Genomic DNA, 22,569 nt, shown 5'->3' on the forward strand with positions numbered 1-22,569 from the left:
GACTTTCAGATGCCATAAAAATCCAAATATGAATAGTTAGGAAATAATCCTCTCTCACCAAAATTTTCAAGTATACAGCTGCAAAAAAAAAGTTTTTCACCTACATGTACTAAGAAGATTTTCCTCATTTTACTGTGGCTAGAGCGTTTCTGTAACTCTAGCAAACACAATTAGAGCTAGTCAGGCATCTTTATCATCAAGTCTTTAATGGAAGCAGTTCCTTAACTGATGCTGTGGCACCAGGAAGGAATGCAGTGGCCTCTCAGGGTTGCCATTCGAGACTACTCTACCGCTGCTTCTAGCATGGCCTGAGGGATGGTTTGTATGGCCTTACATCCTTGCACAACAACATAACAAGCTAAGGCTAGAATAAAACCGAACTCATCATTTAAAAATACTTCTCTGCAGGAAGGGCTATAATCAAGAGTAGTTCCAATTTTATTTGTGTTTGAGATTTTTCTCTGTTTAAGGAGCAGAGGGAGTAACACCATTTTTATGGGAGTTACAAAAACCAGAAACATACACTCCTGCATTTCTCTACATGGCTTTGAAGGGTGTCTCACCCCTCACACATGGCCTCCAAAGCCTTGAAACTGTTATTAGAAATTATTGCCAAGCGTGCTTTGTTATTCTAAATTTTAATATGACTTTGTGATCCACGCTGACAGGGTTGGGATTACCAAGTTCATTTTTGTTTGTCAGCCCTTCCACCCGCAACATTTCAGGATAGTATCTGTACAATATTCACCCATTCCATAACCCTGCTCTTTTCCTATGGTTCCAGGTTATTAAATACAGATTAAATGGATTAAAAATTTCTTTTGATGAGAAAGCATTAGCGACTTGTCAGGGCAATATGAGAAACGTGCATGTTCAGCATGGTGCTGCCTTAAGTTGGCCAAAGCAAGAAGTTAAGCACTGCGTTAGTCTGAACTCCACACTCCAGAGCCCAGGCACCTGAATTATGAGCCAGAGTCTGACGTTGTCTCTTCAGAGTAGCTGCTGAGACCCACTCTTCCAAAGCTTCAGTTTCTGGATTTTTTTCTGATGACTGCTCAAAATAAAATGTAAATGGCCTTTGAAGTACGAAACAGATCTGCCATTTGAATATTGAAAGCACTCAACTTTAAGAACTACACTGCATCATGCCTGTCCTTCTCTCAGACCATTATTCTTTCATCTCCTCTTTATGCAATATTACTGCTTTGACAGGAGGCCTGGGAAGCGCTCTCATTTACTGGGCAGCATGGCAAACTGACAACTTAGGGTTAGAACTGCTTCAGGTTAAGGAGGATGTTGAACCTGCCTGTCCCTTGAGATAAGGACTTGAAAGCTAGAGTATAAAAGCTGAAACATGCCCATATTCTGCTTTCCTCTTCTAATATTTCCAGTTTGAAACAAGCTAGGCTTGAGCTTTGTTAGTTTGACCTCTGTTACTATTAAATCTCCTCCAGCCACCTGCTGCGCTGGGGGACGTGGGTGTCTCACGAGTGAGTGTATCCTATCCCAAAGAGCTTTGGCATAAGCTAGATGTCATTACAGCTTCATTCTGGTCATGAACTAGACACAAAACTGCATGCATCCAGGGAGCTTTCAAATCAGAAAGGGAGGTGCCTAAGAAGCTTATGTGCCTCTAGTGTTAGGTAGCAATTAACAGGGTATTATGGATCATGGCATTCAGCTGAGATTACCACAGTTTGCTTAAATCATGTTTCAGGTACCTAAATCCTCTTTCAGATTTGGCTGACTTAATCTTATTTTGCAAATGACTGCAAACTTTGGCTTCATTTCACTACTACTAGTAACAAAAGATCCGTGTAGAAAAAATGCCTTACTTGGAAGTGGACACATTTCTCATGGGTAAAGCCGAAGTTTGTATAGGCGAAATTTTTTTCTGAACTTGGATCTGATTCGAAGTTCATTCAAATCAGTGGAAAGAGTTTCACTCAACTGTAGTCCTCTACAATTTGTGAGTGTGAGTGGGGTGGCATTTATCATTTGTTAAGGCCAGAGTGTACAGCAGAGCACTGTTCTGTTCTTGGGACTGACTCTAAACATAAGCAAAGTGAGTAGTTGCCTAGAGCAAAATGGTGAGGGCTTTCCTGTTTATGCCAGAGGCCTGGAAAGCCAAGCCTGCAATATATTCCCTCTTTTCCTGAGAAATAGTGTTAGGATGTATGAGAAGACAGTAATGGGAACAGAAAAAAGATCTTCAGCACAAAATAAAAACAAGTCTTTCCAAAAGAAATAACCACTGCCTGCAGCAGCAGCAGCAGGAGTGAGGATCTCTTCTCATAATCTTCACGTCAATTCTTGCCTTTTTTTTTTTTATTTTTCCTTTTCTGTGGCAATCTCACAGCCCACTGGTTCCAGTTATGTCTGAGGTTGCAAGTCTCAGTGCTGTCAGTGCTGCTGAGGGACCTTGACTGAGTTTTTCTTGTAGCCTCTTCTGTACTACAGAGACCATTATACCATCCTAACTTCAAAGCATGGGATGTCCGTGGTTGTCTGGAGTGCTTGTGGAATCTACGTGCTCCAGTTTTTCAAGAAATGACCATTAGAATGTCCCTGTCTCATTGTTGGACTAGAAATGCTGATTCGGTACATTAGTTGTCCTTTCAAGTAGCTGAGTGGTCTGAAATTTTTAACACTCTATGTATGGGATGGTGCTGATTTATACCAGCTGAGGGTATGGTATTCAAAGTGCATTTTAATTTTGCTTTGTCTATTGTATGCAATTCTGTTTTGTTAACAACTATTAATATTTTAGGAAACATGACATCAAAATTATTCACTTTTTTTTGTTGTTTTTCTTTCTGAAAAAAAAGAAGCTAGAGCATACTGTTGCTTCAAGCAAATTCTGCTTCTAGTCCTGGAGCTGAAGCATACAATAGAACAGGCAGCTTTTATTTCAGTTTGTCATAGCTCCCTTGGGTTCAATAAATTTAAAAGCAAGTGGTTTCTGTGTAGGCCCTTTTTGTATCACAGCATTATTTTTACATACAATTCACTTGAAAAAAATACAAGGGAGGAATATTCTTCACAGTTGGGAGACCTCAAAGCAGTATTATTTTGACTGGACATTCACTTATAGAATAAATGCATGTCACTACAAAAAGTTCCCAGAAATAGAATTACTGTGCTGCTAACTCTTTCACTTGTTCTGCTCTGTAAAAGGGATACAGCCATGCAGCCCCACAGTAATGGTTAGAAGACATTATATGCCACATGCCGTTCACCTAAAATATGGGACAGTCCAGTTAAAATATGGGAACAGGATTCCTCTGCATCAGTCCAGTGCAGGAGGAAGTATATACTGACTTGAAGACAGGAATCTCTGCTATATCTGAATAGTAGCAGGTAAACAGAAGGACAAAAATCTATGGGGCCTGAGGGTCATGTGCTCCTGCATTACCGAAGTACTGCTAGACTGTGATGGAAGTGTTGGCCTTGCGACAAACAGCAGGTTGTGGAGGACAGGGTCCGTACATTTGCATATATGTGTGAAATGGCAAATGGTGCAGGAAAACAACAATTGGTGAAAGGCTATGCTTTAGACCACTGTGAAGCCTTGCTGAAGGTAGTCCAATAATCTCCAGTAAACCAAATAATCTCTTTCCTGTTTGTTCACTGTCAGTTCACTGTTTAGTTGAGAGCACATCAACGTGGCGTTAACGCAGGCGGACGTACCTTGCTCTGTTGGACACAAGCGAGCTCTCATGCAAAATGTGTGACCCTGTGAGCACTGTACTGAGCCTGAGCTTAATATCCCACTTCTCAGTTGTACTTAACCTCTCAGGTTCAGCACTGCACTATTGTGATGAGATTGTTTCGTTCAGTTTGGAATGCACACAGAGAGGCTTGCAGCTGGATAATTCATAGGCATGACTCAGGTATTTTGTTTTTAGCATTCTGTAAAAAAATCCATCAACACCCAAGCGGTCTTGTAGAAGCAGTAGTTCAAAGTAGTCCAAAGTAATGCCAGGTGCCTATTTCTTTTGTGCATGGAGAACAGTCCAAATGTTTCCTTCTGTGATTGCTTAGCTGATCCCATTGCACACTGTTCACATGATTACCACATTGTCAGTAAAAGCTGAAGAACAACCTTGCGGTTTGCCAAAAATTGGAAAGGATCATCAGTAAGATAGTTTCACCTTGGCAAAGAAAGATGACATTGAAACAGATACAGATGCTCCTTTTGAGAAAAGGTCTTTTGGGGACACTGTATGAATTTTTAACAGTTCTAAATTTTCATATTATCTGTATTAATCGTTATCATTCTTCTGGTTCTCAGTAAATATAACTACAATTTTATTCAGTTGCCACGTGTGTTCTGTAGGCCTATTATTTTTCCTTTTCACTCATTTCCAATAACATGTTTTTCTGTATAAATACTTGACCTTGATATAGTTAAGAATTTTTTTTAGTGGGACAGGAATCATTATATTAGCTCTGTGCTTTCTCTTACATTTGGTAAGATAAATACAGGGGTGACCTTTATAAGAATACAATGAGAAAAGTCCAATCCCCACCAGCATCAAGGACATGTAAAGTGCAAAGCCATTATCTGCTTCACTTATGAAAATAGCCCTGGAAAAAGCTAAAGCATACTCAGTTGTTTCCATTCGTGAAGTTCTCCCTAGATAGTTTCTGGGGCTGAATGTCTCTACGAAGGAAGTCACAATCGTTTGTTGATAGTTTGAAGAGCTTATGATACAGCTCTGAATCCTCTCTATTTCCAGCCAAATTGTATAGATCCATAGCACTTTGCCTGTGGCTGTCCACTGCTCAAAGACCTTTTTCTTTATGGAGGTGTTTGACATCACATTAGCATTGTCAGGTTTTTCGCTAGAGGCCATGAGAAATCATTTAGGACTCTTACGGGCCAGCATCTGTAGGCTCTTCCCTCCATGAACTGAATGGGCTGAGCACATGGAGAAAAGAAGACTGCTCGTAGATTGCCTACATAGAAAGGGGTAAGTAGCTCCCTCTCTGTTTTGGAGGATAACTACTGATTTGATGTGATTGTGGAGCTCCTGGTTGAGGCAAAGAATATTGTCACTTTACAAGGTGCCAGATAAATCTTAGTGGGAAACTGTCTTCAGTTTCCCACTAAGTGTGTGGTTCTGGTCACTCCGTTTATAAAGATGCATTAAAGCAGAAATAGCTGCTGAGAAGGATGATGTTAAGAAGAAAAGCCTTTTTTATTAGAGAGGAATAAAAGAGCTTGGCTTTTATAGTCTTGCAAAAAAGCTAAGAAAATGGATATTACTAGCTGTAGATAAATGGAAAGTAAATTCCAAGGTGGAAAGCATTTATTTAAGTGAAAAGGTAATGGGCACAATCAGAAGTCAATACAAGCTAACCATTATTGTGTTTATGTTAGAAATTAAAAGATTTGATGCTGTCAGAGAATAGGGCTTGTGGAACAGCCTTGGCTAGTGGAGCAGTGCACACAAAGGCCCGACTGATTTAAAAATGATCCTTCACTAGTTTTTGAAAGGGATTAGATGATGTGACACCTCTGTTTGTCAGGGAACTAGAACCAGTCATCTGAGAGATTGTTTCTAACTGTGTGCAGAATAAGAGGGATTTGTGCAGAGCATCCCCTCTTGACTGGAAATCAAAAAGAGCATCATTAGATTCATCGTCTTCATCAGCCTTTTGGCTACAATTTGTGCATTGGTTAGTGCAAGACCACACCACATTAAGACAACACTTTCCCTGTCTTGTAAGGCTATGTACAGACCCATGCTTGCTTTTAATAGTGGTCAAAGAACAGAAATTGCTGGAATAGAGGGAAGCATCAGGAGATAGTCATGTTCATTTTTCTCTGCCGTCTCTGACAGTTGAACCTAAAGTAAGAGTGTAGGTAATAGCTTTGCCACTGAGGATTCTCAGAAGTGGGAAAAACTGTTCATAGTAAATTCACTGACTTTAATGTAGACACCTTAAGGAATGAATGTTAAGTGTCTGACAGCCTGGTCCCAATTAAATAATACATTTTAGAGCACTTTCAGGCATGTAACTATTCCTTATGGAATTGTGGAAGAGCTGCCACCAACTTTTCTATGAACAATGTACAACAGAGCTAACAGGTAGACCGTGAAACCAAATTGGTCTCACACTCTTTCCTGCATGACAGAACATTCAGGGAAGAATTTCCACACTTTTACATTTGATTCAGTGCCCGGAGATATGAGAGGAAATGAGAAGCAGGTCTAATCTTTGTTTCTTTTCCTTGGCAATTTTAACTCGTGAAAATACTCTCTGTGCCCCCAAATGCAAGTCTTCCTCTGCTGATCTCACTTTCTTCTCTACAGTCTTTAAAAAAAACAATGTGGTATTACAATTGTCTTAGATTGAGGAGAAGTTGCTGTGCTAGCTAAAAGGTTGGCACCACACCTTCTATTCAGAATGCTGCACGTTGGTGGTGTCTCTTCAGATAACCTCTAGCTACAGTTGAGTAATATCACAAATGGGGAAAACCCTAGAGAAATAGGAAAATCCCTAACTGTTTGTGCATTGTGTAAGTATATTTTTGCTTAGGCTCTTCGCCAAAGCAGATATGAATCGACCATGCTCTCTCTCTGTATAGGAGTAAAATGTACTATCATGTTCAGGATCTTATTTTTGCAGAAGACACCCATGGCATTCATGAAAGGGGAAGAAAATTTCCATTATGGTTTTAGTGTGTTAAGTTTTTCTATTGCATTCATCACTGAAAATTCCTGAAAACAAAAGATATAAACAGTGGGAGAGGAACTTGGTTAATTTATTTCTTTGAGGCAAATGGTCTCCTTTGACTATTTTGAAAAATGATTATAAAAGAAAATACCACCCCCACTCCCCCTTGGTGTTGTACAATAAAAAGAAACACTTATTTAAAAAAGGAATTGAGCTGTGACCAAATACTTGCTGTAAGTGTTAGGTGTTTGTGCAAATGTTTGATTACTTATGTAAACCTGCCCAACAACAGCTCATCAGAACAAAACTGAGTGCCCAAGAATGACAAAACATATCCCTACCAGAACAAAAATCACTGATGAATATGTGTTTTTTTTTTCCATGGAGAAGATGAGAAAATAATGCAAGATGGTACTGGAAAGTACTCAGATGGTAGGATTCATCTGAGCAACAGCGAAAACCAAGATTTAATTATGATAGACTAGAAGGTATAGGAGGATTTCTGCATTGTCCCACTGTCCCACAGAAGTGGGTGGGGTTTTTTATGTTTGTAATTTCAGATAATGTATTTATATAAGATTTGCATTTTTCAGATATCATAACAGAACAGAAAAAGGCTTAATCCTTTGAGTTTTGTGAGATTTTTGTTTACTTCAGTGAGATCTTGATTTTTTTCTTATATATTTTTGAACCATGATTATAACCAGAAAAAAAGGTTGGAGAAGTTAGTTTACAGATGATGTTCTAAGAAAATTTGGCTGGCAATTGGGAAATCTCTCAAGTAACCTAACCAAAATATATTCAGCAGTCTGATACTGAAGTAGTAGGCTTTGAAACAACTGTTAAAATTCCACTGGGGTTTTACATGAGCTGGCGCATTCCACTTTTATTGGTTTAGTGTTGCACAGAATTATTCAGAAAGCTATAGCCTTCTTTCTATTGATGAATGTGTATTGGGAGAATCAGCAAACTACCAGTGAAGCTTTTCTGGGTGGGGCCAAAAATGATTAATAAATGACAAATATTATTATGAACCCATTGCAGCAGAAATGAGGTCACATCAGTTAGATATTTCAATCCTTCAGTGGGATTTAAGGAATTTATGAAACCATTGAAACAGAAGTACCTCAGTTTTAGAACAGTTATGTAAAGAAGTTTGATTTCCTTTATAGAATCATAGAATCATAGAATGGTTTGGGTTGGAAGAGACCTTTAAAGGTCATCTAGCCCAACCCCCCTGCAGTGAGCAGAGGTATCTTCAACTAGACCAGGTTGCTCAGAGCCCCATCCAACCTGGCCTTGAATGTTTCTAGGGATGGGGCCTCCACTGCCTCTCTGGTCAATCTGTGCCAGTGCTTCACTACCCTCATCATAAAACATGTCTTCCTTATGTCCAATCTAAATCTGTCCTTTTTTAGTTCAAAACCATTACCCCTTGTCATATTGCAACAGGCCCTGCTTCTTTGAGTGTTGATATAATATCGTGTAGAAGCAGCAAAAGTAATATCTTTAACAATGTCACAAGTAATTTTTATAATCTTCAGTCTATGAAAGTATATGACCAACTCTGTCTTATTATAAAAAGTGGTTTAAACTACTTTAAAATCCTTTTATGCATCTGAACTTTTATGAACTGGCAATGGTAAAAGATGACAACTACCTCTGGAAGTGATTATTAAAAACAGAAGTGCCAAAAGCACAAAGGAATGAGAACTAATACAGGTTAGATACTGGTCACTGGTTTTCTAAAGGCCTTCTTTAAAAACAAGCTTATCTAGCTAAAAACTTAAAAGCAGTGATGAAGGACAGAAAACACACTTCTTGGGTATTCTAGGCAGGTGCCACAGGGTAGCTAACATGCTGTCATTTCTCACCAGCAGCAATAATATGATTTTGCTCTACAGCTGTGCTTATGAGGAGGACAGAATTGCCTGTGGACAAAAGCCTCCTGGAAGACCAAGGAATAGTTATTTTATGATGTGCTAATGCTTACCCAGGCTGCAGCCTCTATGTTTGCCTAAAACTTGAAAACTTCCCAATGTCCAGTGAAAGACTTTTGTTGGCTCTAAAAACTCGCAGATTGTTGGCTTATTGACACAATCCTAAAATGTCTTAAAATGACTGAGAGCTGCCAGTCTGTTTGAGTGCAGGGGAGACAAGGTGGTACCTGCACCTTTTGTGGTGTGACAGAAGTGCGTCTGTGAATGAGACAGTGATTTTAAGGAAAGCAGAGGGGAACATACATGCCATATACAAAGAAATACTGGTTTAAGTGCTGTGTCAGAAACATGAATGCCGGAACAGCAGAAAACAGTATTTGCTGGCTAAGTAACGGCCTTTCTTTAGAATGTCATGCATAGTATTCAAAATAAGATTTGTCATTTTCATACTCTACAGAATTTTAGTGTGTGGTTAAGTTTTATTTCACTGGGAAAATGGCTGTAGTCTGAAAGATAGCTGGACTTTTGTTAAAATCTCAGTGTTGGGTTCACTTTGCCTCTTGCAAACTTTCCCACTTGAACATGGTAAGTACTGTGTCTGAGTAATTTCACTTTCAGGATTCTGAGCAAGGCAGTTCTCAGAAATAAAACAGCAAGTCTTGTTTCTAAAATTCATTTGCAATTACTGTAATACTTCTTCCATTGCCCTAGTGTGATCTTCTAAAAATTTGTGTAATATTCAGAAGTCTTCTATATACCTTCCATTAAAAAATCTCTTGGTTTCTTTGCCCTGGTATGAAGCAGTCAATTGTAAAAAAAATCAAGAAATAATCTGTTGGTCAGTGTGAATTGCAGTGCCTTGTAAAACGATGTCTATATTTGATGGAACTGTTGTAGTTGTTATAACCATTGCATCTCAGTAGAAATACATGAAAATGAAGATGATGCTGATCTTGTGTCCCCACGTATGAGACTGTCAAATGTAGTACTGATGTGCGTTTTTGCTGTATTTGAAAATCTTACTATCTTGAAAGTGATATCTGTTGTGGACTGTGAATATATTTACTTGTTTAAGGTATGTTTATATTTGTGTACAATGACTAAACAATATTTGTTTTTATCATTACCTCAGCTTTTACAATATTTTTGTTTCTGTTTGCAGGGGATTCATTGTAAAAGTAAACCTTCCAGTGAGTATACATCATTCACATTTTTACTACATTTGTTTTTGAATGATAAAGATGATTATTGCAGATAATAAATCCACTTTCCTGGTGACATCAGATCACTGTCATGACAGTGTATTTACCACCAGTTTCCTTGTACAAAATATTGGAAATTGGTAGGCTTTGATAAGTAATAGGTTAGTAATGACTGTGCATTGTTGCTTTATAGTTTTCCTTACCATAGATGGTCATTGGAAGAATTTGCTTAGTCATTTCACATGTTTTTATTGCTTCTATATATTATTATTGCCTACAGTAATGATACAGGCTCTTGAATTACCTGAACTCTGATCAATCACTCCTCCAGTGCACGCAGTCACTTGACAGGGTAGTACAAGGCAGCTGGCTTGCAGGCAGTCCCCTGTGAGAGGACAGTCCTCGCTGGAGGCCCAGCCCTGAGCACCACTTGTCCGCACAGTGCCTTTCCTGGATCCGTGTGGCAGAGTCCACAGACAGGGAGAAGCTGCAGCACTGAGCTGCAGGCATGTGAGATGCTGATGCTCTAGCATAGAGCGTGAGCTGGACGTCAGCTGTCATGGGTCTTACTCTGAATGCATGGCATTTATGGGACACATGTTGAGGTGGAGAGAAAGAACACAGCTGTGGAGGGGGTGCAGTTAAAAGTCCCACCTGAAAAAGTCTCTAGTCTCCCAGTGAGCAGAGCAAGCTGTTGGTGGTTTGTTCAAGGACTGTGAATGAATCTTTTTAAGATTAGGCTGCTGAGCTGCTAGTTACACAAACTATGTGGAAGGAGTCCTAGAAGAAGAGAGAAACAGGGGTGTTGACCTCTGCTCTGCCTAGCTGAACCATGCCTTCGTGCTGTTGGACAGCACAGGCTGAGGAAACCAAACTCTTCAACCCAGGTCTCAAAGGGAAGGACACATGCAATACTTTTGTTTATGAGTTAAAATCTGTGCTATTTGTATTACACAAATGCAGATCTAGATAGTGGAGGCTCACTACAGATACCACGAGGTGGTGATTCATTCCACCCATCTTAGGACAAGGTGAATTATGTGCTGGGAGGGAGGCAAGAGGGGTTCTCCCTCTCTGTTGACTGCCAAAGGTGCTTAGATGATGTACATGAGCTTAAACTAGATGTTTAGCTCTTAGCTGGATATAAACTTTAGGCACTGAACAGTTTGTAAACTGAAGATCCTTATCTTGCAAGATGATGTACATGAAGCAAAGCTGGTTGTAGGTTTTCATTGCTGCCTGAAAATGACTTATCAGCTATCTTTAACACAAGTAGCATGTAGAATGACTCAGCCTTATAGGGGTGATGAAAAATTTAGTCTTCATCCTAATTCACTTGTGCAACAGTGGGTGTATACTAATTTCCATACTTCCTTTTCTATAGTCATTGTTTTTATTATATATTATTTGAGATAAAATTACCTTAAAAGACCTTACCTGTATAATGGAGCACCTTTGCAGTAATCATTGCTTTTAGCTGCAACAAAAAGGTGACTTTATTTTCTAGAATTTGCAGCTACAAGCTTAGTAATATTTGGCAATGTAACTTTGACTCTGCCTTCTCCCTGCTGCTCTTCTAGACTATTGGTAGTCTGCTGTAGTATTTGAAATTCACTGTAATACAGCCAGACATTGATATCAATATACCATTGATTTTGAAAAAGCCTTACATCCTCAGAAAATGTATTTGGCACAGTATATCAACATGTTGTCCATTATCCTTGAAAGTTTGAAATACTTTCTGAATGTACAACTGTGAAACCCTTCTAATTTACTGTGCATTGAAATCTATTGTGAAGGAGAGGCTGTCAGTCTGAAATTTAATCAGTTTCATAATTGGTGTAAGTGCTTTTAAGCAGCAAATTTTGGTATTTATTAACTGAAGTGCACCATGTGGTTATCTTAGGAGAGCATATCTATCTAGTTTGTTTATGAAATTTGTTGAATCATCATAATGCACAGATGCAGCAGATACTGTGGTAATCATATGCAAATAGGTTTGAAATGCTACAGGTATTTATACTCATGGAATGATGCTCCAGTGAAGCAATTTTAGCGTGCTTTAGATATGCTCACAGATTTAGCACTGTCACTATCCTAAATTGTTCAAATTCTTACAATTCTTGTATGGGAGAAATAGGCAAAAAAAGGGTTAGGATTTTCTATTGGGTGTTGGCCTGGTCCTCTCATTAATGGAGTTTCTCTGCAATTTTTTTTGCTGTTCTCCAGTTTCACCTTCTTGCCTGAGGCTTCAAATTACCCATCTAGTCATTTCTATTGCATATTCATTGCTCAGTCCTGGCTTCTGTTATCCAAGTGTACATAAGGTGTGTTTTGCTGTCGTGACAGTTCTGGATTGATTTCTGCATCATCAGATAAAAAACTAATCTACTGTGGTTAAGCTGATGGCAAAAGTACAAGGAAAATGTCTACATGCTGCATAATAAGCCTTTGCTTCTTTATGCCTGGGCTTATATGTGTCCATAATTAAGGAATCTTTTATTACAGCAACAATCCTTCTCTCATGTAGGGCTAATTACAGTTATAATTCATAAACATAAAATTTAGGCAAGGTTTACTCAGCAGATGGTTTGTGTAGCAAGATTTATCTTTGTGTCTTCTGGGGTGTAGATCAAACTATTCATGAGAAAAGGGAAGAGGTGTGTGTTCCAGTGGAAACTGCCTTTAATCCCCCCCTAAACAGGGGGATTAAAAGATGATAAGTTAAGAGTTTACTGAAGAATTAGTCAGAAATGAGTCTCATACTATGATGATTTATAGAATGAAAATTATTTTCTGTCAGCTCTTCATTGTATCATACTTTTATTGTGATCTACAACTAATATCCTGATGCATTATATGATCCATTTAAATTACTATTAATGAGTTTCGCAGCTTCTTTTGCAATTCTCAAAAGGTATCATAAAATTAATGGAAAAAAATCCAGAATGGAAGAGTAATTTACTTTTATCCAGTGTGTTACTTACGTGTCCTCAGTTTGAAGGTAGAAACTGTGACCAAGGAAATCAGTGTCCCTGCTTATGGATAGACAGCAGTTCCTAAAACTGTGTTTGTGCATCTGCCTTATACTGATTCAGTCTCAGTAATGTACCTGGGTATGGCTTAGGATTCTCCTGAGATAGTTCCATGCCTGTGACATCTGATAATACCACACCTCAGGCCGTAATAACTGAGGACTGAATTAAGTCATGACAATCTCTCCTAAAAATAAGTAGAGTCAAATAACATGGTCAAATTCACCCAAAGAGAATACTTTGTGAAGAACTGTCAGCTTTGACAATGTGTATATATATATATATACACATTGCTCCTCCCTTCAATTGTTTCTAGACAGAGATGGGAATACGCAAGATTAGGCCTGGATCAAGAAATTTATACCAACAACCTAGGAATTAAGCAGAAACAATTAACCCTGAACACCATTTGGTATCCACAATTGCATGTCAAGAAAATATATTTTCAAGCAAAGAGACAGAGCTAAATCTAATAATCACTTATCTCATTATTAGTAACAATTATCAGGTAGTTCTGCAATTTAATAATCTCACAACTAACTGTGGATGGATTGATTGGGTGTTGTACAATAACTCTCCATCCTGAGATTCTTCAGGATTATTACACCACCCACCCATTCTTGGAACATGGAATATAGTGTTCACATCTGTACTTCGTAAAACTGCCTCACTTCTGTGGAAACATGTTTATGAATTCTTCAAAAGTCAATGTACTCCACTGCTTTTAAAGCCAAATTTTGTATTTTGAATGATCTGTGGTTTTCCTTTGGCTTGCACAAGTTGTCTTTGGTTGCCAATATTACCTTGGATAATTGTGATTTGACTCTACTGTCAGTTGAGGTAAATTTTCCTTCTTTTTCCATTCTTTTCCATCTAGTTCATATCAACATATTTTGTTGCCCCCAAAAGATGCTTAATGGCACAAACGCAGGATAATGGAGTGGAGATTCAGGTGTGTAGTGTTTGTCTTTTCTGACTTTTGATATTTATCATGCAGGACTTATTTCTCCTGATACCAAGCGTGAGGGCACCTTAAGGCCTGACAGATTCAAGGCAAGGTACCACATATATGTCAGCCTATCTTCATGTCCTGCATATATCAGTAGCTGATCCCTGACAGTGGGCTTCAGCTGCAACTGAAAGTGAAAGTGAGGATCTCATAATATAGGAAGAGTTCCTGTACAGGTTAATACACTTTCAGTCTTTACATTTAGAGCAGTTTCCTTCATTGGAGAGATAAGTAAGGATAAGCTTTGCCCTTCCTGCTTCTCCTCCACATCCTACATTTCCTCTGTGAGAAGAGTGGATGTGTTCTTCCAGCCCCTCCCCAGGGGGAGGAGAATGCACAGTAAAATACTTTGTTTTACTTCAGTGTCTTTTAACTTTCATGCTATGTACCAAAGTGAGAAAGGTAAGAAATATTTTGAAGAAATTGCTATGATCTAGTTACAGCTAAAATGAGGTGTGCTGCAAGGGACAAAGCCAAGGGACAAGACGCGATTCCTTGGTTATTTGTTCTGACAGTCTCTTGAACTCTTTAATTTCTGGGACTACAAACAATCCATATGAGGTAGAGAAGTCCAAGGAATGCATTGGGGATTAAATCCACTGTACTTCCATAAATTCATAAATAAAGAACTGATTTCTATGCAAGGCAGTCTAAGAAGTAGAAAGAGATGAAATATGGCTAACTGATGAGATTTGGGGCCTTAAACTTTTTACTTTTACAGTAGTCTACGGGCAGCTGCTGTGCAAACCTGTGTCTAAGGCTTTGGGATGACTAAATTTGCATAGGAAAATAAGATGAGACACAGCAGTTGTGTTTTGTACCTACAGTTTACCCTTTGAAGAAGGCCTGGGTAATATTTATTCTGCTCTTGCCATTCTGGTCTAAAGGAGAAGGAAATCCTGTAGGTGTGAGGGATTTTTTCGTAACTAGGAATGCAATGGTGCCCTCTTGTGTGAAAATGGTATTTTAACAGCAGTTCAGACCATCAGCCAAACTAAAATACTACCTGTGAAAGTGCTCACAATATACAGGTAATGGTTCTGACAAAAAGTTTAAATAAACTATTAGTCTAGCCATGATCTAGCAGCTCTGATTATTTAAAAACGTTAGTTTAGGTGTGCTCTGCTAGCCTCAACTGTTAGAAGTGTGGTTCCTTCCTCTTGTGGGTTAACACTTCCCTAAGCCAGGAAATTTATTATCAAACCCCATCTGTAGTGTAATTTTTTCCACACCCCCTGCATTGCTAGTGAAGCCAACTGGCCATGTTGGTCACGTGGAAGTCTTAAGTACTGGCTTTGCTGAAGTCAATGATGACTTTCCTTCTGATTTCAGTAGAGCTGGAGCTTCACCTTTGGCACTTTCTAACCCTCAAATACACTGTGCACAGTGAGATTTCTCTACCTTTGTATTTGTATTTGCAGGTGACATTTTTAACAGCTTCTGCCATAATGCTCCTGCATCTTTATCTTCTACGGTACTGAAAAGCATGAAGATCTCAACAGTGATGAAATGTGCCCAAGGAAGCCCATGCTCTCTTCATTTAAACATTAAAGGAACTCTGAGTCTGGATGGTAGGAAGCAGATCTGCTACTGAATCATTTCTGTTTACTTTTTGTTTATAGCTATTCAGCCAAATTTTGTTCCATCTTGCGGTATTTGTGTCCAAGCTGTCTTCATGTAATTGTATCAGAAAGAGTTTTTTGTGAAACTTTTTGTGAAATTTTACTACAAACCAGGATAAAGCCCTGGCACTTCTCAAGGGAATGAGAACTGAGATAATGAATTCAAGACAAGTGAATTTTTACTTCCAACATAATACACTTGTCCTCTACTGGTGCCCCAAGTGTACTGCTGCCCTTTTCTTTCTTGCTCTGACACGCATGCATGCACACACACACACAATAATTCTCTCTGCCCTGGTAACTCAGACATAAGCAACTGCCCCAACAGAAGGAGAAACAGTTTTCGTGTCTGAAGTTACAATTCTGCACCAAAATAAAATGAAATCACTTGAAATTTTGGGCATAGTCTATTTTCACAAACACCCTGCCATTCATGTGCTTAGTGTGTTACCATCTAGATATTTCCTGGTGTGCTTTACTCAGAGTTAATAGGTTTATTTTTTAAATTTCTATAAGAATTTGCATAATTAAAGCTTTAATTTATAGCAATCTGTATTAAATCCTTGCTCCTATCCCTATGTGCGTCTTACATATAAAGCCCCTTTTTTTGACAGTGATAAAATACATGTGCCTTTCCCTTGGAGGAAAGCTTACGATACGGTATATTTTAATTTGTTTTTTGTTTTTCTTAAAGATGCTTGAATTATATTTTTGAAATCTATTCCTAACTTGTTTCAGAAAATATCCGTGGGCTGGAAATATGTTCTCTTTCACTGGACACACAGCAATCTCAGTGCACAAATGTGAGATTTGCTAGGAAAAAAAGCAAGATGCTTAATGGAAAGAAGGTAAACTCCTTTTTTGGGGTTGTTTTTCATTTAAATGTTTATAAGCCTTTAGAAAACAATTATATTTTGTATGTATCTCGCTTATTTTCTTCTCTTGTTGACTTTGTGGAAAACTGCAATGAAATGTATGCTTCAGCATTGTCAAATGAAACTCCATAACAAAATGTCCTTTCATAACATGTAAATTCAGTTCTCCACTATTTTCGTACTTCTTCCACTTACCTTTTCTACAAGAGGAGCTGCCTCTGCAAAGGCCTAATTTTCATTTCTTTTTGTGCCCACCACATTATGGGGAAGATTTTGTAACTCCAGTTTCTAGGAAGCACAATGCCACAGAGATTTTAACTGCATACATATGATTTATTAAAGTCCAACCAAGCCAATGGAATTTACACATTTAGAAGACAGCCAAGTGCCTAAGCAGTTGTGCACATCTGTCCTAAATGCATGGTAATAATTGCAACAGCAGAGTACAATTTTTTATTAAACTAAACTCATAAGTATTTGTTATTAAAATTTGCAACTGGAAAAAGAAAAAAAGAGCCATCCTTGACCAGCTGTCTAAAAGAGATGAATTTTTGCTTTCAGTTGCTGGTGGACAACTGTTATTAATACCATACAAAATGTGTTACTTCACGTGCTTTGTAAATGTTATATGGATTGCACATGTGAAACAAAATTCTTCTCCCAAACTGCAATTGCAATTTACGCTCTGTATCACTTGGTGAATCAAACGTTCCTGTAGGGAATGCAAGGCCAGCAATGAACAATTAGTAGCTTTTAGAGTAAGTTTATAGGCAAGACTCAACAAACATATTTAATGAAATTTTCTTAGTTTCACTTGAGTGACTAGAATGGTGTCATAAGATGTCTTTTACCCACCGAATGCCTTGTACCAAACTGGAGTATATCCAACATGAATACCTATATGGAATTTAATAGTTACTGCTATCAGTGAGGGAATCACCTGCTATAACTGGACCTCAACTTTTGTCTCCTAAATTGCTTTCTCTCTCACAGACTGTTACTGGAATGAATAAATTTGCTGAAGTTGCCATTAAATGTTTAAAGAGATATTTCTTCCTATTCTGCAAGTGTTTGTGCTTGCAAAATGCATACAAAGTGGCACTTCTGGTAGTATGAAACAGCTTCTTGCTTTTGAAGTTCAATAAGCATTGTGTACCTGTATTTCTATGCTTTTAGCATTATTTGATAGCTTGTAGATATTTGGATTTCAGGAAGTGAAGAAGATAGCAACATCCTGGATTAGAAGTCATGATACTCTTTGAAATCCTTTCATTAAGTGGTATCTGCTTTACATTCTTAATGCTACAATATCTGAGACTGCTTAATGCTCCTTGTATAAATATAAATAAATCTAAACAAAGAATATTGCTTGCTTAACTTGGATAACCAGTGGTTTTCATGTATTCTGGAAGTCATGCACAAACTTGATTTTATAAATGTTTTAAACAGGTACAGATACAATTCAACTGCATTGAAGTTAATGTAGCACAACACATCTATGTGACCATGAAAACAGTACCAAATTACTGCAAAGTCAAGCTGAGTCAGGAATACTACGTTGAAGGTAGGAAAACATCACAAACCAGATGCTTTTCAAGAAATGTCTTTTCAAAAAAAAAAACAAAACCCAACCCAAACCAAAAAAACTCCAAATGCAAAGCCAAATCACGTTCTGGGATACACTGATCTAACTGATGGAAGATCAGGTATGCCAGCACCAGTCTTATTCCACATTTTGATGATTTATTATGTCCATATAAATGCTTGACTTGCTACAAACAACAGAGACCAGAGTTTGTATCTAAAAGTACATGGAAAACTGAACTACACTATGCATTTGTCCTAACTGGCCTCCTCGTGATTGGCGTCTGCTCTTTCTCTGCCTGCAGGTTCAATCCTGTGTGCTCTCTGTGCATAAGATGGACCCTCTTCTTCTCTTCATAGTTAGGGCACAGGTGGTTTCAGAGGTAGAGGAAAGCTTAATAAGAAATTGTAAAGAAATTTCTTTTTACTTGCATTAGCTAGCTGTTCTATCGCCTGTTTTCATCCTGTAACTAGGTAAGATGAGGTGGCATTTTTCCATGGTTTTGGGGTAAAGTGCCTACCACATGCATATAAAAATAGACTCAGCACTGTGGTCCAGACAGAAGGCAGCGTGGCTAGTGGAGACAAATGCACCAAATAGTGGTGCAAAAAGTAAAATGAGACCCCTTATTTGGTCCGGTGCCCAGGCTTATCCTGCCTTCCCATCTCCAGAGTCTGTGGGTGGGCGGCTCTTGCCCTTGCCCCTTGGTACAGTATCATTCCTTCCATGCAGTATGAGACATGTGGCTGTTTCACGCTTTCATAGAACTAAAGACTTTTTGTATTTAAAAAGCCTTTCATTTTCTTGATAAGTCCTGATTCACTATTGAAGTAGATGTGTAGTTGTTCCATGAAGGGGGGTGGAATGAGGTTTTATAAAGCCCAGTTTTAAGACACTTTACTGGGGTGCATAAATGAATGAAAACAGGAAATACTTCTCTGGGGAAAAGAACTGTGTTGGGAAATGAGAGCAAAGTGTTACTCTAATACCCAGTTAAGCAAGGAGAGGAGGCAGAACATTATGATCTGATTTAGTGTTCTTGATTCAAGATTTAAGTTTTGGAGACACAAATGTTAGATACTGGTTCTGAAAGTGTCGTCTGGCCTCTAATTCTGGTAAGCTCCCTGTGAGCTAAATAGGGTGTTTCTTTGTAAGCCTAGAGTAGAGTCAGAATAGCAAAAACACACAGTGGTTTACAACAGAGGAATAAGCCTGGTAAACAACAGGAGTAGCTTTCAAGGAAAGAATAAATTAGATTATAATTTTTATTATTATTATTACTTAAATTATTTTTAGGTGCTAGGTAAAGAAGTGCAGTGTTACATCCTAGATTGCCACCTTAAACAGCTGATGAGGTTTTACAATAGAAATTCCACACTGGTGAGATAGCTCTTTAAGCCAAGATGTGATATAATCTGTGTGTGTGGTAAAGGTACTTTTCTTTTTTGCTGTTTGTCTAGAAGTGGATGTAAATCTGCCTTTAAAAAGGGGTAGAAGAGATAGGTTTCCTGTTAGGAAGCTATTGGATAATTCTGCAGTTTATTTACAGTTATATAACTAAAACAACACTGAAGAATACTTTGGCTTCTGTTTTGCAGATTGCAGAAACAGTGATGTGGGAAAATATATTCCAGCTTGTTCGGGTGAGCTGATTGTCTATATAACTTAAAGCTGTGAGATATTTCTGGTGACCTATACAATGATATATATTCATAGCTGAATAAGCAGGGAAAAAAATGATGATTTACAGCTACCACTACTTGTAATTACCATGTAGTTAACAGGTAATGTCCTGGAAAATGTGTTTCTTTGTATTGACTTGGAAATGCTATATAGCGGATAAAGTTATTGACAACCTATTTAATACTTAAACTTTTGGAAATAGGTTTATGTGCTTTTCATGCACTTCGGATTGCTGGTTTTATATTTTGTCTATAGGCAGACTTCATAAATAGGTTGAAATTATTTTGCCAAACTGCTATCCTGATATAGGTGTACACATAAATATAAAAAAAAACACGTTACCCCACGCATTGTATTTGTCTAACATAGTTGCACACATTCTCTGTGTAATGAAATTTCAACCTTGGGATAATCAGCTTTTGTAGTAGTACTAGTGTGTATATTTCAAGTACTTGTACGTGGATGACATAGGATTTGAAGTATTAAGGTTGAGGGTAGGTGTCTTGGCATCTCAGTATTGCCAGTGCTAATTTAAAACTAAATAATACTGAAATTTATTCTCATGAAAATTATTATATCTCATAAAAGAAGAATAACTTTAGGAATATCAGAATATAAAAAGAATTAATTCGAACATCGTAGGTAAAAATCTGTAGGTGTTGGATTTCGTCTCCATCAAGTTGTGAATTGCATTCTCTACCTTTTATAAAGAATTAACAAAATCAGAATTAATAAAGTAATAAATGAACAGATATGATAATTTCATGCTTGAATTTTCTTTTTCAGCCGGCAAGTTTGATTATAATATAGACAGGGCGAGGAAAATTATATCAGTGAATGTTTCCAACTTTCTTGGAGATCAAAATTATTACGTTCGCCTGTGCCACAAATGGTTTACCTGTGAAGATGTAGGGGCATTTGCTGTGGTGAGTTAAAGCTCAAAGCAGTTTGTTGAACCGGTGGGGGGTGACTTGTAGGTGAAAATGCTCATTGAGGTCGTAGTTATAGGAAATGTCCTTCTATATCTTTATTTAACTTTATTAAATGTCATTTACTGTTCTGGATTCGTGACCATCTTTTTCATTTCAGATAAAAGGGAAGGAATCTTTAAAGTCAGTTTCACTGAAATATTCTCAGCTACTCCCTTGTCTATGCATTGAGGTAACACAGTCTGGAATTTGGTATATAGTTGTGTTTCTGATTAAAGAAATTTTATCTGGGATTCGTGCTAAGAAAGGAGGAAAAATTTGTAGAAAAAAGCTCTAGGCCCCAGTTTTTCACTAAGGCGTGTCTGACCTTATGATTATGTAAATGTAGAAGAGATTTTTTAGGAAACACTAATTAAAACATGGAGATAAGAAGAAAATGGGATACAATTTACATTAATTTTGGGGAAGTATTGTGTAATATTAATTTGACTGATTTTTTATAAACAATGAAAAGACAGAAAATTTAATCTCACTTAATTTCAGCATAGCATTTGATATAGTCATAAGAAACTAAAAGAGGAATTGAGGAAGCTGGGGGTGAGAACAAGATTTGTACAGTAGATAATACCTAGCTGGAGGTCTAACTCTACTCCTGTTGAATGGGGCTGTGCTAGTAGGAAGGTTATTTAAGGACCGCACTTAGAAATGTTCTTATGTAAATGTTTTCATCAATGACATGGGCACAGAAGGTGGGAACGTATTAATGAGATTTGCTGATAATACAGTTGAGAGACGTAATCAAAATGGAAGAAGGTCAGGATAGTTAGAAGAGATTATGGATCTTCATACGGGAAATAACTAGAGGAGGATGAATGAAGTGAGCTAGCTTCTCAGTGAATTTTGGGGTATGATTTACCTTGCAGATTAAGGTACCTAAATGTAGATGTCCAGATGTAGATATCTACATTTGAATTAGACGTCCAAAGTCTTATAGTCAATGGAGATCTAGTTAATGCAATCAGTTACTTAACTGACCAAATGTAGATGGCTATTTTGGGATGTGCTGGATAGCACTGCAGACTCCACTGGCTGCATTGGCTAGATCTTCATATGGCTACTGTAATAGTCATTTGGGCACTTTAGTCACACTCAGATGCGTACGTTATAGGCACCTAAAATCACATATCTTAATATGCAAGTTAAACCCCAAAGTCTCTTCCAAGCCTAGGGATTTTTTTTTTATTCTACTCTAAAATATCATTTCTCTCAGCATATACACAGAGAATTCCACAATATGATTGTTAAGCAGACAAACAGGAACTGTAATAGAAACATTTGCACATGAATCTATATAATTAGACTACAGTAACAACCATGCACATATACTTGCAGATTGCGTTGTTAGTCCTCAGATTTTAAGGATACATCCTTTACCATAACAAATGCCAGGAGATCTGATATAATGATTCTTGAATGTCTTTTGATACCCTTAGAAAGTAATGACACTGTAAGAAACTTAAAGAAAATAAAACTGGAAGACTTTCTAAATGAAATGGGGCTAAATATATGACTCAGAAATAGTAGGAATATAGTGCTAGAAGGGGTCACCATAGTTCATCAGCTCCAGTTCCCCTAATGATGAACAATAAAACAGGTATCTAGTGCAAAATATCCTTTTAAAAAACTACTTCTAAAGCTTTCTGATAAGCGTAGCATCTTTAACTTTGGTGGGAACGTTTTCTGTCACATTCTGTCTGAACTGTTAAAAACTGGTGTATCTGAGAATTTCTAGCTAATAGCCACTTTTTGGGTTGTAGGGTTGGCTGACAATTCCAGATGCAAGAAGGATACAACTTTGCCCCTTTGAAAATGGCAAGTATTGTGTGATTGCTCTTTATATGAGTGATTTTCTGCAGCTCAAGTAGTATGGCACAATCTGAAATTCAAGTGAGGTGAAAACCATGCATTGCAAAACTTCAAGGAAATTGTCATACTGGTTTGT

At 37.8% G+C, this 22,569-nt stretch overlaps 1 protein-coding gene across 1 annotated transcript in view; it reads left to right on the forward strand.

Moving 5' to 3' along the window:
- IL17REL (interleukin 17 receptor E like) overlaps positions 1 to 22,569 on the forward strand; it is a 49,983-nt gene that overhangs the window by 11,453 nt on the left and 15,961 nt on the right. The window contains exons 2-9 of the mRNA XM_075429049.1: positions 9,790 to 9,817; positions 15,295 to 15,444; positions 16,234 to 16,343; positions 17,820 to 17,934; positions 19,554 to 19,598; positions 20,425 to 20,564; positions 20,728 to 20,799; positions 22,385 to 22,439. Coding sequence (XP_075285164.1) covers positions 9,790 to 9,817; positions 15,295 to 15,444; positions 16,234 to 16,343; positions 17,820 to 17,934; positions 19,554 to 19,598; positions 20,425 to 20,564; positions 20,728 to 20,799; positions 22,385 to 22,439 — 715 coding nt within the window. The remainder of the gene's footprint in view (positions 1 to 9,789; positions 9,818 to 15,294; positions 15,445 to 16,233; positions 16,344 to 17,819; positions 17,935 to 19,553; positions 19,599 to 20,424; positions 20,565 to 20,727; positions 20,800 to 22,384; positions 22,440 to 22,569) is intronic.

This window comes from Opisthocomus hoazin, chromosome 8, assembly GCF_030867145.1.
Source record: "Opisthocomus hoazin isolate bOpiHoa1 chromosome 8, bOpiHoa1.hap1, whole genome shotgun sequence".
In the NCBI taxonomy this organism is placed as follows: Eukaryota; Metazoa; Chordata; class Aves; order Opisthocomiformes; family Opisthocomidae; genus Opisthocomus; species Opisthocomus hoazin.